The sequence below is a fragment of the Ictalurus punctatus genome, unplaced genomic scaffold (genome assembly GCF_001660625.3).
Source record: "Ictalurus punctatus breed USDA103 unplaced genomic scaffold, Coco_2.0 Super-Scaffold_100, whole genome shotgun sequence".
Lineage (NCBI taxonomy): Eukaryota > Metazoa > Chordata > Actinopteri > Siluriformes > Ictaluridae > Ictalurus > Ictalurus punctatus.
In genome coordinates, this window is record NW_026521086.1 from 3,746,056 (window position 1) to 3,758,282 (window position 12,227).

At 42.2% G+C, this 12,227-nt stretch overlaps 1 protein-coding gene across 4 annotated transcripts in view; it reads left to right on the top strand.

The window, feature by feature from the left end:
• Positions 1-12,227, top strand: part of LOC108267242 (NACHT, LRR and PYD domains-containing protein 7) — a 32,179-nt gene that overhangs the window by 14,921 nt on the left and 5,031 nt on the right. For 2 of the 4 annotated variants that reach the window (XM_053678506.1, XM_053678505.1), the window contains 6 exons: positions 8,655-8,812; positions 8,972-9,093; positions 9,552-9,668; positions 10,079-10,133; positions 10,369-10,573; positions 10,858-12,227. The exon at positions 10,858-12,227 is cut by the window's right edge and continues 398 nt beyond it. In XM_053678506.1, coding sequence (XP_053534481.1) covers positions 9,041-9,093; positions 9,552-9,668; positions 10,079-10,133; positions 10,369-10,573; positions 10,858-12,227 — 1,800 coding nt within the window. In that variant the 5' untranslated portion in view covers positions 8,655-8,812; positions 8,972-9,040. Of the gene's footprint in view, positions 1-8,115; positions 8,555-8,654; positions 8,813-8,971; positions 9,094-9,551; positions 9,669-10,078; positions 10,134-10,368; positions 10,574-10,857 lie in introns of those variants that run through there. The other 2 variants (XM_053678507.1, XM_053678508.1) reach the window with 2 other exon arrangements.

Consider the following 12,227-nt stretch of genomic DNA (forward strand, 5'->3'; position numbering starts at 1 on the left):
AAAATATCACTCAGATCCTTCATACATGACATTTAAATGTTGCTCACTTTGGAGGAATGTGAATATGTATTTAACTTAGTCTAAAATAAAATTTATCATCTGTGAGCTTTGTTTCAATTTACCACCAAGTTGTTACCTTGGCTGAACGCACAATTGTAAGAAGCATACGATTCGTCCTATAATTTTATCCATTTCATTTAAACTGTATTTGACCATATTAAGGTAGTGTTAAATCTACTCATATCACAAACCACATTTCCCATCCTTCACTGCGGTCCACAAACATGGCTGGCTGCCATGGACTGCAATTCCCAGATCACACACACCTGCATCCAGTTCACAGCTCTCAGTTTTTATCAGTTCTCAGCTGCTGTATAACATATTATCAATTCAATTTACTTCACGGGTTCTCGAGTTTGTGACCACTGCTTTGTATTATTTAAATATTGTAACTCGTATACTTTGTATGACATATCCATAGCACACCGTATAGCACATATGTATATATATACACACCCACACATATATATTTGCATAACTACTCTATTCTATTTACCAATCTACGGTTCAGGAAAAAACACTTCAAACTACACTATTGTAAAGGGACCGTAATTAAACTACCTCCCAAACTCATATCAGCACAACATGTCGGCAAAAGTAAGTAATCAAATCATCACCTTATTCTAATGTTACTGATTCAGATATCACATCTGTAACAGGCGTACAACACATTATACAGAATTTAAAATGTGCAGACTACTACTGCCATCTGATCTTACTAATTACTTATCATTGGACATATACACAGCATTTAAAGAGAAAACATGCAGAAATTATTCAGCATTATACAACATGAATACCACATGCCAGAAGAATTCGCACTTACACTGCTTAAGATATTGTATAGCCACATACCCATATAGGAATCACCGATACAAATTAATTATGGTTACTCCAGCTCTTGTTAGCGAGTCAGTTCATGAAGGTAGACTGCTCTCTAAAACCAAATGTTTAGGCTCAACATTATCTCAACAGGGAGGACGTGATCTAGCCTGATACGGACCACATTGTGATCAGCCAGAGACTGTTACCTCGGGTCGGTTTTACTTTTCAGGGTTTTTTATTAATATCACTCAAAACGAACAGGTTCACATGTCAGCTGATCAATTTTATCATTAGTCAGGCAAAGATAAAGATGTCTGTGCAGAAGAAACTAAGTGGCACAATGCACACCACATAAACTATTATTAAAGTTCTCTTCGGACTGATAACATCAAGACATGCTGATTGATTTTAATTTTTACAGGAATATATCCACGTGTATATATATATATATATATATATATATATATATATATATATATATATATACATTGAATCACTTTGACTTTAATGTAGAGCGTGAGATAACTAAAGGATTGGAAAAAAGGGGAAAAAACAGAAATCTCTCGCACGCGCTCTCTCCCTCTCTCTTGCGCTCGGTGGTTTAGATAACGTTCTCATTCAGTTTACAAACATGGAATCATACCGACTTCCAATTACCGTTAAAGGCACGCAAGCTATTGACCTGTCACAATCTATATATAGGACTATACGCAGTCTAGATCATGATCAGTAAATTATACAATGACGGTGTGTTCTTCCGAACATCACCCTCTGGTCTAAACAGGAACTCTTAGCCCTGTGGTATAAGGCGCCCCCACCCCAGCTACTCTACTGAACCAGTGTTCTCTCGACCCAATGGTAGGGGAGTGTGTAAAGATCCCTGCGGAGACCGGAGCTCAGGGGGCACGGGGACGGGGGGGTGTTCTTAACTGTACCTCAAGGTCCTGCAGTATACCCAAATCAATAGTGCTCATAGGCATGGGGTCATCAAGGTTATCAGATTGCCAGAGAGTGGCGAGTGTTGATAACAATTCTGCCTCTGGTGGGGTTACCAGCGGGACGGCAGCTACGTCTCCCGCTTCAGCTCGGGGGGAGGTAACAATATCATCATATGGAGAGGAGAGGAACGAAGAGCCTGTTGAGCTACCGGCATCCGACTGGGCCGGTCTATCCAGCCTGTCAATAGCCCGTCGTTTAGCCTGGGCTCGAGTGCCGTAGGCCGGACCCATAAATGAGGTATCCGAGTCGCTGTCGGTTAACACCTCCACCTCCATGGGCTGCCCTGTAGGGGTTGTTGCGACCATCCGTCCCTCTTCTCACCCACCAGTCCGCCCGACTCTCAGTGGTCCGCTCACTTCACCCACCCTGATTTCCCCATGTCCCCAGGACGCACCCCATTTTCCTCCCCCTCTTACTCTCCTCCAGACTACGCACCCACCCGTCCTGTGAATTACCAATAAAATTACATTTTTACTCATACTCAATCTCCCTCGTGTTTATTTCATGTCATTTTTATCCACAACAGTCACTACATGATGCAGAAATACTAGTTCATGCTTTCGTCACCTCTAGACTAGATTACTGTAATGCCTTACTGTCTGGATGTTCCAGTAGGAGCATAAACAAGCTCCAGTTAGTCCAGAATGCAGCTGCTAGAGTCCTCACTAGAACCAGAAGATACGACACATCACCCCGATCTTATCCACACTGCATTGTCTCCCAGTGAAATCTCACACTGATTATAAAATACTATTATTAACCTATAAAGCACTGAATGGTCTCGCGCCATGCAACTTTGATCAAAAGATGCAGACTCTCTGATGAAACGTTGAATAGTGTTTTTGTAAAATGATGTTGAGACACACACACACACACACACACATGGATATTTAAAATAACAGAGAATGCCACACAAGTTATTATAATTTATGAATGTACAGTCAAAGATTGAACATTTACATTTAGACAGCTTTACCATAAAATGGCAGTTGATTTGTGTAAGTGTGTGAGGAATAGTCTGTAATATATCAGACACACGTGTGTGTGTGTGTGTGTGTGTGTGTGTGTGTGTGTGTGTGTGTGTGTGTGTGTGTGTGTGTATAAAGGCATTAAATAAATGTTATGGTTTGTTGTTTTTTTTTATTACACCATACCATGTACATCAATGTGTATATATAAACTACATGTGTGTTGGGGGGAGGGGTGTAGTATGGGGTGTTGGTGGGGGGGTGTAGTATGGGGTGTAGGTTGGGGGGGGGGGTGTAGTATGGGGTGTAGGTGGGGGGGGGGGTGTAGTATGCTAGAGTACGAGGCGTATGAGTTCCACTCTGCTTTGTGAAATCCACCTTCATCTTCTGTTTCTCCATCACTGCCTCCAGCTCTGTTGCCTTTCTGACATCCTGAGAAAAAACACATAATTTATACACATCATTAGCATGTGTCTGTGTGTGTGTGTGAGTGTGTCTGTGTGTGTGTGTGTATGTGTGTGTTTACCTCCAGCAGTGCCTTCTGTACGGCAACTTGGCTGTACACCCTCGCTCCTTCTTCAGGAATGACAGCGCGAAGTTCCTCTTTATTCAGAGAGAATAGCTGAGCTCCTGTTCACACACAAAGACACTGTGTAGTCCTACACACACACACACACACACACACACACACACACACACACACACACACACACACACACACACACAGAGAGATATTAATAAATTAATAGATAATATTTTATAAAAATTTGACAAGAGGCAGTGATTCACACAGGCCACTATAGGGAGCCGGAGCACAGACTGCCCTTTTACTAGACCATTAAAAATAAAGAGAATTAGAGTCACACCAGTAACTTTGTTCCAACAAGAGTAACACACACTTTCTGTCAAACTGTCAATCAAGGTAGTGTGTGCTGATTTATAGCCCTTTGTGCTTCTCAGGCCGATATTTCTGTAAGTGACCTAATTTATGACCGGGGTGGGGGGGGGGGGGGGTAACCCTATCGATTGTATCAGTTATCATCAATCTAGCTCCTGTGTGTCTGGGCAGTGGTGGAGAGGGGTGTGTGGGGGAGTAGCCCCCCAACAAAGGTGTTCATGTTAATGAGTCTGTTTTTTTTTTTTTCTTTGGGGGGGGGGTGGGGGGGTGGTGGCGTTATTTTGTTAGAAAAAGCATGGTGTTTGAATGTGTACATATAGGAGTAGAATATTTGTTTGTGAAATAAATGAAAACAAATGTTGATTGTTTTTAGGGAGGCCGGTTTACCTTTGAATAAAAAGTGTAGGAGGTAAAGCGCCTTTTTTTATAAAAGAATCTGTTTAAAAGAATCGTGTGTATTACATACATTCTAAACATAAAGCTTTAGGAGGTAAAAATGGTTAAAAGAGCTGTTTAAAAAGAATCGTGCGTATTACATGACTTCTAAACAAAGATCCTTACGAGGTAAAAATGTTAAAGTGCTGGCTAAAAGAATCGCCGTAATGTTTAAACTAGAAGACAAAAAACCCCATCACCCCTCTCTCTCTCTCTCTCTCTCTCTCTCTCTCTCTCTCTCTCTCTCTAAACCCCGCCCATACACACATGTTTCAGACACACCTCTCTCTCTCTCTCTCTCTCTCTCTCTCTCTCTCTCTCTCTAAACCTCGCCCATACATACATGTTTCAGACACACCTCTCTCTCTCTCTCTCTCTCTCTCTCTCTCTCTCTCTCTCTCTCTCTCTAAACCTGGCCCATACATACATGTTTCAGACACACCTCTCTCTCTCTCTCTCTCTCTCTCTCTCTCTCTCTCTCTCTCTCTCTCTCTAAACCCCGCCCATACACACATGTTTCAGACACACCTCTCTCTCTCTCTCTCTCTCTCTCTCTCTCTCTCTCTCTCTAAACCCCGCCCATACACACGTTTCAGACACACCTCTCTCTCTCTCTCTCTCTCTCTCTCTCTCTCTCTCTCTCTCTCTAAACCTCGCCCATACATACATGTTTCAGACACACCTCTCTCTCTCTCTCTCTCTCTCTCTCTCTCTCTCTCTCTCTCTCGCTCTCTCTCTAAACCTGGCCCATACATACATGTTTCAGACACACCTCTCTCTCTCTCTCTCTCTCTAAACCCCGCCCATACACACATGTTTCAGACACCTCTCTCTCTCTCTCTCTCTCTCTCTCTCTCTCTCTCTCTCTCTCTAAACCTCGCCCATACATACATGTTTCAGACACACCTCTCTCTCTCTCTCTCTCTCTCTCTCTCTCTCTAAACCTCGCCCATACATACATGTTTCAGACACACCTCTCTCTCTCTCTCTCTCTCTCTCTCTCTCTCTCTCTCTCTAAACCTCGCCCATACATACATGTTTCAGACACACCTCTCTCTCTCTCTCTCTCTCTCTCTCTCTCTCTCTAAACCCTGCCCATACACGTGTTTCACCGGTAGACAGTACTTTCTGTCAAACTGTCAATCGAAGTAGTGTGCTAATTTATGATCTTTGTGTTTTCCTGAGCAACAGTTTGTAGGTAGTCTAATTTATGATCTTTGTGTTTTCCTGAGCAAGAGCTTTGTGTGGAGACACTTATTTTATGACCGGGGGTCGTGGTGTAATCCTATCAGTATGTTTATGATAATGAGTTGGTGTCTGGGGGTGTTAATGGCTTTACGATACCCCCAGCAATAGGTGGACTCTGTGTTTAAAAGTGGAGTGAGTTACACAGAAGTCTCTAAGATCTCGGCTGTGTACCAGTGTTTGCGCTGTGTAATTTAAACGAACCTGCGGCTTCTCATTTTAGCACCGCTAAAGTTTTATTTTTATTTTGAGGAATACTTCAAAGAGGAGGTGGCTGTCTATCGTAACAGTAAGTGTTTTATTAGTGGTGCTTGAAAAGCACTACTATTGTTCTCTTGCATACTTATTATTATTATTATTATTATTATTATCATTATTATTCCACTTTTTTTTCGGCGCGTAACTAGTCCCGCACCGTTTGTCGGAGATCGACAGGTGAGGTGTTGAATCGATCGGCTTATTGAGGAGAGATGTGCTGTGACTTTTATAAGCGATCGGAATGCCGGAATTCCCGCTACGGAAGCTCAAATTCGGAAAATTTCCAATAGACTTGCATTGAGTTTCGAAAGTATTGGCCCTCTAAGGAGAAAGCTCTAAAAGTTTTGCCTCCGTACACGTTCGGCTCTAAAATGTATTGGCACACGATCTGTTCGGCTCTCAAAAGTATTGGCACCCTATCCGACCGGTGCTCAAAAGTATTGGGACCCCACACGGCCAGCTCTCAAAAGTACTGGCGCCCTTGACAGTCAGCTCTAAAAAGTATTGGCGCACTACGCAGCCGGCTCTAACAATGCTGGCGCCCTATCTGTCCAGCTCTCGAAAATATTGCCACCCTATTTGTCCAGCTTTAAAAGTATTAGCACCCTAAATGCTAAAGCATGCTAGCATGACGGTAAAACATGCAAGCATGATGGTAAAACGTGCAAGCATGATGCTAAAACATGTTAGCATGATGCTACAACAAGCTAGCGTGATGGTAAAACATGCAAAAACATGCTAGCAGGATGCTAAAACATGTTAAAACGTGCTAGCATCATGCTAAAACATGTTAGCATCATGCTAACATGTGCTAGCATCATGCTAACATGTGCTAAAACATGCTAGCATCATGCTAAAACCCTGTAGCCACCTATCCATACGGCTCTCGAAAGTATTGGCGCCCTATCCAAATTTTGCCAGTGCAAGTACCACTCACATTTTCTTCAGGAAATGTACCGGTCTAGTTATTATAATAATTATTATTCTTCTTCCACTTTTTTTTGGCGCGTAACTTCTCTCGTGTTTGTCAGAGATCAAAGGGTGAGGTGTCAAATTGATCGGCTTATTGAGCAGAGGTGTGCTATGACTTTTATAAGTGATCGGAATGCCGGAATTCCTGGTACGGAAGCTCAAAATCAGAAAATTCCCCATAGATTGCATTGAGTTTTGAAAGTATTGGCCCTCTAAGGAGAAAGCTCTAAAAAAAAAATTGCCTCTGTACACATTTGGCGCTAAAATGTATTGGCGCACGATCTGTTCAGCTCTCAGAAGTATTGGCACCCTATCTGGCTGCCTCTCAAAAGTATTGGCACCCCGCATGGTCTACTCTCAAAAGTACTGGCACCCTTGATGGTCAGCTCTAAAAGGTATTGGCGCACTACACGGCCAGCTCCAACAGTGCTTGCGCCCTATCTATCCGGCTCTCAAAAGTATTGGCGCCCCATTCCTGTTTTGCCATGGCAAGCACCATCCACATTTTCTTCAGGAGATGTACCGGTCTAGTTATTATTATAGTTAATGGTGCTTGAAAAGCACTACTATTGTTCTTCGGCCTACTTAGTATTATTATTATTATTATTATTATTATTATTATTATTAATGGTGCTTGAAAAGCACTACTATTGATATTTGGCAAACGTATTATAATTCTTCTTCTTCTTCTTCTTCTTCTTCTTCTTCTTCTTCTTCCACTTTTTTTCGGTGCGTAACTAGTCCCTCACCGTTTGTCAGAGATCGACGGGTGAGGTGTCGAATCGATCGGCTTATTGAGGAGAGGTGTTCTATGCATTACGGAAGTGATTGGAATGTCGGCATTCCCGGTATGGAAGCTCAAAGTCGGAAAAATTCCCATAGACTTGCATTGAGTTGCGAAAGAATTGGCGCTGTACACCGCCAGCTCTTAAAGAATTGTCTCCATACACGCCCGGCTCTAAAAAGTATTGGCAACCAATCTGTCCCACTCTCAGAGGTACTGGCGCCCTATCTGGAATGCTCTCAAAAGTATTGGTGCCCTATCTGGCCGACTCTCAAAAGTATTGGCACCCCGCATGGCTGGCTCTCCAAAGTATTTCCGCCCTACACGGCCAGCTCTAAAAAGTTTATCTGCACTACATGGCCGGCGCTCAGAAGTATTGGCGCCCTGTGCCTCCAGCTCTCAAAAGAATTGCCGTCCAGCTCTCAAAAGTATTGGCACCCTACGCCGTCAACTGTCAAAAGTATTGGCACCCCACTATTCTGGCTGTCGAAAGTATTGGCACCTGATCTGAATTTTGCCATGGCAAGCAGCACACATTTTCTTCAGGAAATGTACTGGTCTAGATTATTATTATTATTATTATTATTATTATTATTATTATTATTATTATTATTATTGTTGTTGTGTGTGTCTGTCTTAATATTTCTATGTTATTATTTCAGACATCAGATGTTTCTCATCTATATTAAATGTTTTCTACACATTTGATCATTTTAGAAAATGTTTGAAGGATTTTTACACGCACCCCTGCTCTCATCAGACAGAACCTCGATTGGCAAACACTGGGTTAGTTACTCGTCTGACCAATGTGTTTAACTTACTCTCCATCATCTCCTTTATTCTGAGTAACATTCATTATTCACACAAAAACTTCTTACACACCAATCCTCACTAATATCAGGATACTCGCTCTCATTAAGGGAAAACCAGAAAAAATACATTTCTGCAGATATTTAAGTAAACTTACTCAGCGTATGAGTTCTGCTTCTTTATCTAATGATCTGCTGAGTGTTTCTAGCTCCTGTTATTTTATTTTAGTTTATATATTTGTATAGAGCTCTGACAGTTGTTCGTGCACAGCTGAATGAAGTCACGAGATAATAAATGAAGGTAATGAAATGATAATGTGTGTGATGTAGATTTTACCAGACTTTTAATTCTGTTCTCTGTATTTGCAGCGTTTACAGACTTATACTTTCAGTATTTACAGGCCTTTGCTCGATGGATCAGAAAGCTGTCTGAAAACAAACCATATCCTACCTCACTGCCCCTCCCCCTCTGCAGAATAAACGGTTAGGAAGTGAAAGTGAAAGTCAGTCTCCATTTTGTGTGGAGGGGAAAATACAGCATTTCAGGAGTAAAAACACAGTGAGTATCTACATCTAAAGCTAGAATATATAAACACACTGAATGTACACTAGATGCAGAAGAGTTTTGTGGGTTTGTACTGAAGTTTGAATGTACACAGGTTGTTTTATGACTTGATACCGTGACTATTTCCTGTAAGTGAACTCTGTGCTGATGCAGGGTTTGATTTAACACACCGGTGTTGGAGTGAAGTAAACGTGTGTCCTGCTGTAATCTGGAGAAGGAGACATGACCTCCAACATGAGTGTGTCTGGAGAACAGGACTTAAAGAGAGACGAGAGGTGAGTTACTTTTCCATTCACCAGCAATAAATACACACCGTCTCATGGAACAGATCTGTATCTCTAAACACTCACTAGTTAACAGAGGAACTAAACTTTGGTTTAAGGTGTTTAATAGCAGTGAATATATCACTGATCTGATCTAAGAACAGTTTAGAGAAATCATTCACTGAGAGAACAGTAAAAAGGACTGTGTAATGTGGAGGAGAAGAGCAGCGTAGCTTTGAGTCAGTGAACTCTACAGGCTTTAAGACCCAGCTGAGTCAGTTATCTGTGACTGGGACTCCTGACATCAGTGTAATTCCTGAGGTATGGGGCGTGTCTCCTGTTTGAATAAGTGTGCAGACTGGAGCTGAATTAAAAAGATGGAATTATTGGTGTTTAATGATGAACACATTGTGTAACAGTGCTGAGACAGCAGAGTATTAATTATTGCTGATATTTCTGTTTAATTCTAGAATGATGAAGAGAAAGAGATCAGACTCACCAGAACCCAGCTGTGTGTCCATGAAGAGTGACTGGTCAATGGAGCGTCCAATTCACTTCAGAGACGGAGCCAGTTCTCCTGATGTGAGGTCAGTACAGTGAGGTGTTTTACAGCAGTGTTCCACCTGATCAAACTCACTGGTCTCATTCTGAAGCCCTTCATGATCTTTATCAGGTGTTGAAGCAGTAAAACACTAAACTGTGCAGTGCTGCAGCTCTCGGACTGGCGGTGAGGAAAACTGCTTTAAGAGTTCAGTTCAGCCTGCAGTCCCTGAGCTGGAGGGTCTGTGGTGCTACACAACAACATTTACACCTGGGACATTAATGACTAGATCACTATTTTATTCATAAACATGTTAGTGTCAGTGAGAAATCCTGAAATCAGTGTATTGTGTTAAGAGGATAGTGTTAAATATCTGTCTCTGTATGTATTAGTGTGTGTTGTGCAGCTATGAATACATATAGTCTATATTACATCATGTGTTTTATTTCTTCACAGACCACAACAGAAGAAATCAAACCTCAGCAGAAATCAGCTGGACTCCATATTCAAGGTGTGTGTCTTTTTAATGTGTGTAACTTGTGTGTGAGCAGGTTGCAGGTTTTTTTATTTAAGATCACGACAATTTACAGATTTAATAATGTGCAGCAGCATTATGGGTAATCAGGCAGAATTTCAGCTGTAACTGTGGGAATAGAAAGAGACTTTTATTCTTTTGATAAAATAAAAGCATCTCTCAGTGTGTAACATTATAATATTGAGATGTGTTCCTGTGTGTTTCTAACCAGGAGCTGGAACACAAAGTCATCACTCTGATAAAGAATGAGCTGAAGAGGTTTAGGAAGCTCCTGAGTCCAGATTACCCAGCATGCACTGAGAGGGAGGTGGAGGATGAGGAGGATCTGCACAGTGTCAGCGAGGGAGCGCTGAAGATCACACTGCACGTCCTGAAGAACATGAACCACACAGATCTCACTAACACACTGCACAACAGTAAGAGCTCTGAGTCATGGCTTTATTCCATCAGGTTCACTTTAGAGAGAGGAAATAGTTTTAGATAGGAACACTTTTAGTTTGAAGTTTGAGTTTAGTATCATGTACATCTGCTGCTTTTCTGTTCTGTTCGTGGTCCAGCTTGTGGTGACTCTGTACAATGGTCCTGTTCCTTCAGGAATATTTACTACATGAATCAGGAATGAACAGCAGCATTTGGATTTTACATTTAATCCTGTGTTCAGTGATTATACATTAAAACATGTTATTACTGTGTTTATTAGAGTCTGTGGCCTCTGTGTATCAGCCAAAGCTGAAATCCAGCCTGAGAGAGAAGTTTAAAAGAATTAATGAAGGAATCTCACAGCATGGAAGCTCAGCACTTCTGAATGAGATCTACACAGAGCTCTACATCACAGAGGGGTGGAGTGGAGACGTCAACAATGAACATGAGGTGAGACAGATAGAGACAGCGTCCAGGAGACCAGCAGCACAGGAGACACCCATCAAATGTAATGATCTCTTTAAAGACAAGTCCATCAGAAGAGTGCTGACTAAAGGAGTTGCTGGAATTGGAAAAACAGTCTCTGTGCAGAAGTTCATTCTGGACTGGACTGAAGGAAAAGCAAATCAGGACGTCACCTTCATGCTTCCACTTCCCTTTAGAGAGCTGAATCTGATGAAGCAGAAACATCTCAGTCTGATGGATCTTCTTCATCACTTTTTCCCTGAAATGAGAAAACTACAATTAATAGACTCCTACAAAGTCCTGTTCATCTTTGATGGTCTGGATGAGTGTCGACTTCCTCTAAATTTCCAGAAGAATGAGAGACTGTGTGATGTGACAGAGTCAGCCTCAGTGGATGTGCTGCTGACGAACCTCATCAAGGGGAATCTGCTTCCCTCTGCTCTCCTCTGGATAACCTCTCGACCAGGAGCAGCCAATCAGATCCCTCCTGAGTGTGTAGACCAGGTCACAGAGGTACGAGGGTTCAGTGATCCTCAGAAAGACAAGTACTTCAGGAAGAGGATCAGTGATCAGAGCCTGGCCAATAAAATCATCTCACACATGAAGTCTTCAAGAAGCCTCTACATCATGTGCCACATCCCAGTCTTCTGCTGGATCTCAGCCACTGTTCTAGAGAGAATGTTGGGTGAAGCAGAGCGTGGAGAGATCCCCAAGACTCTGACTCAAATGTTCACACACTTCCTGATCTTTCAGATCAAACACAAGGACCAAAAGTACCATCAGAAATGTGACCCTGATCCTCAGCAGACCAGAGAGAGTATCCTGGCACTGGGGAAACTGGCTTTCCAACAGCTGGAGAAAGGAAACCTGATCTTCTATGAGGAAGACCTGAGAGAGTGTGGCATTGATGTGAGAGAAGTGTCGGTGTACTCAGGAGTGTGTACCCAAATCTTCAGAGAGGAGTTTGGGCTTCACCTGGGGAAGGTGTTCAGCTTTGTACATCTGAGTGTTCAGGAGTTTCTGGCTGCTTTATATGCATTTTTCTCCTTCATCAGCAGAAATGTAACAGAACAACCAACCACTGATCTGTCTGATCTTCTCAACAAGTCAGACATGTCTGATCTCCTCAGGAGTGCAGTGGACAAGGCCTTACAGAGTGAGAACGGACACCTGGACCTGTTCCTC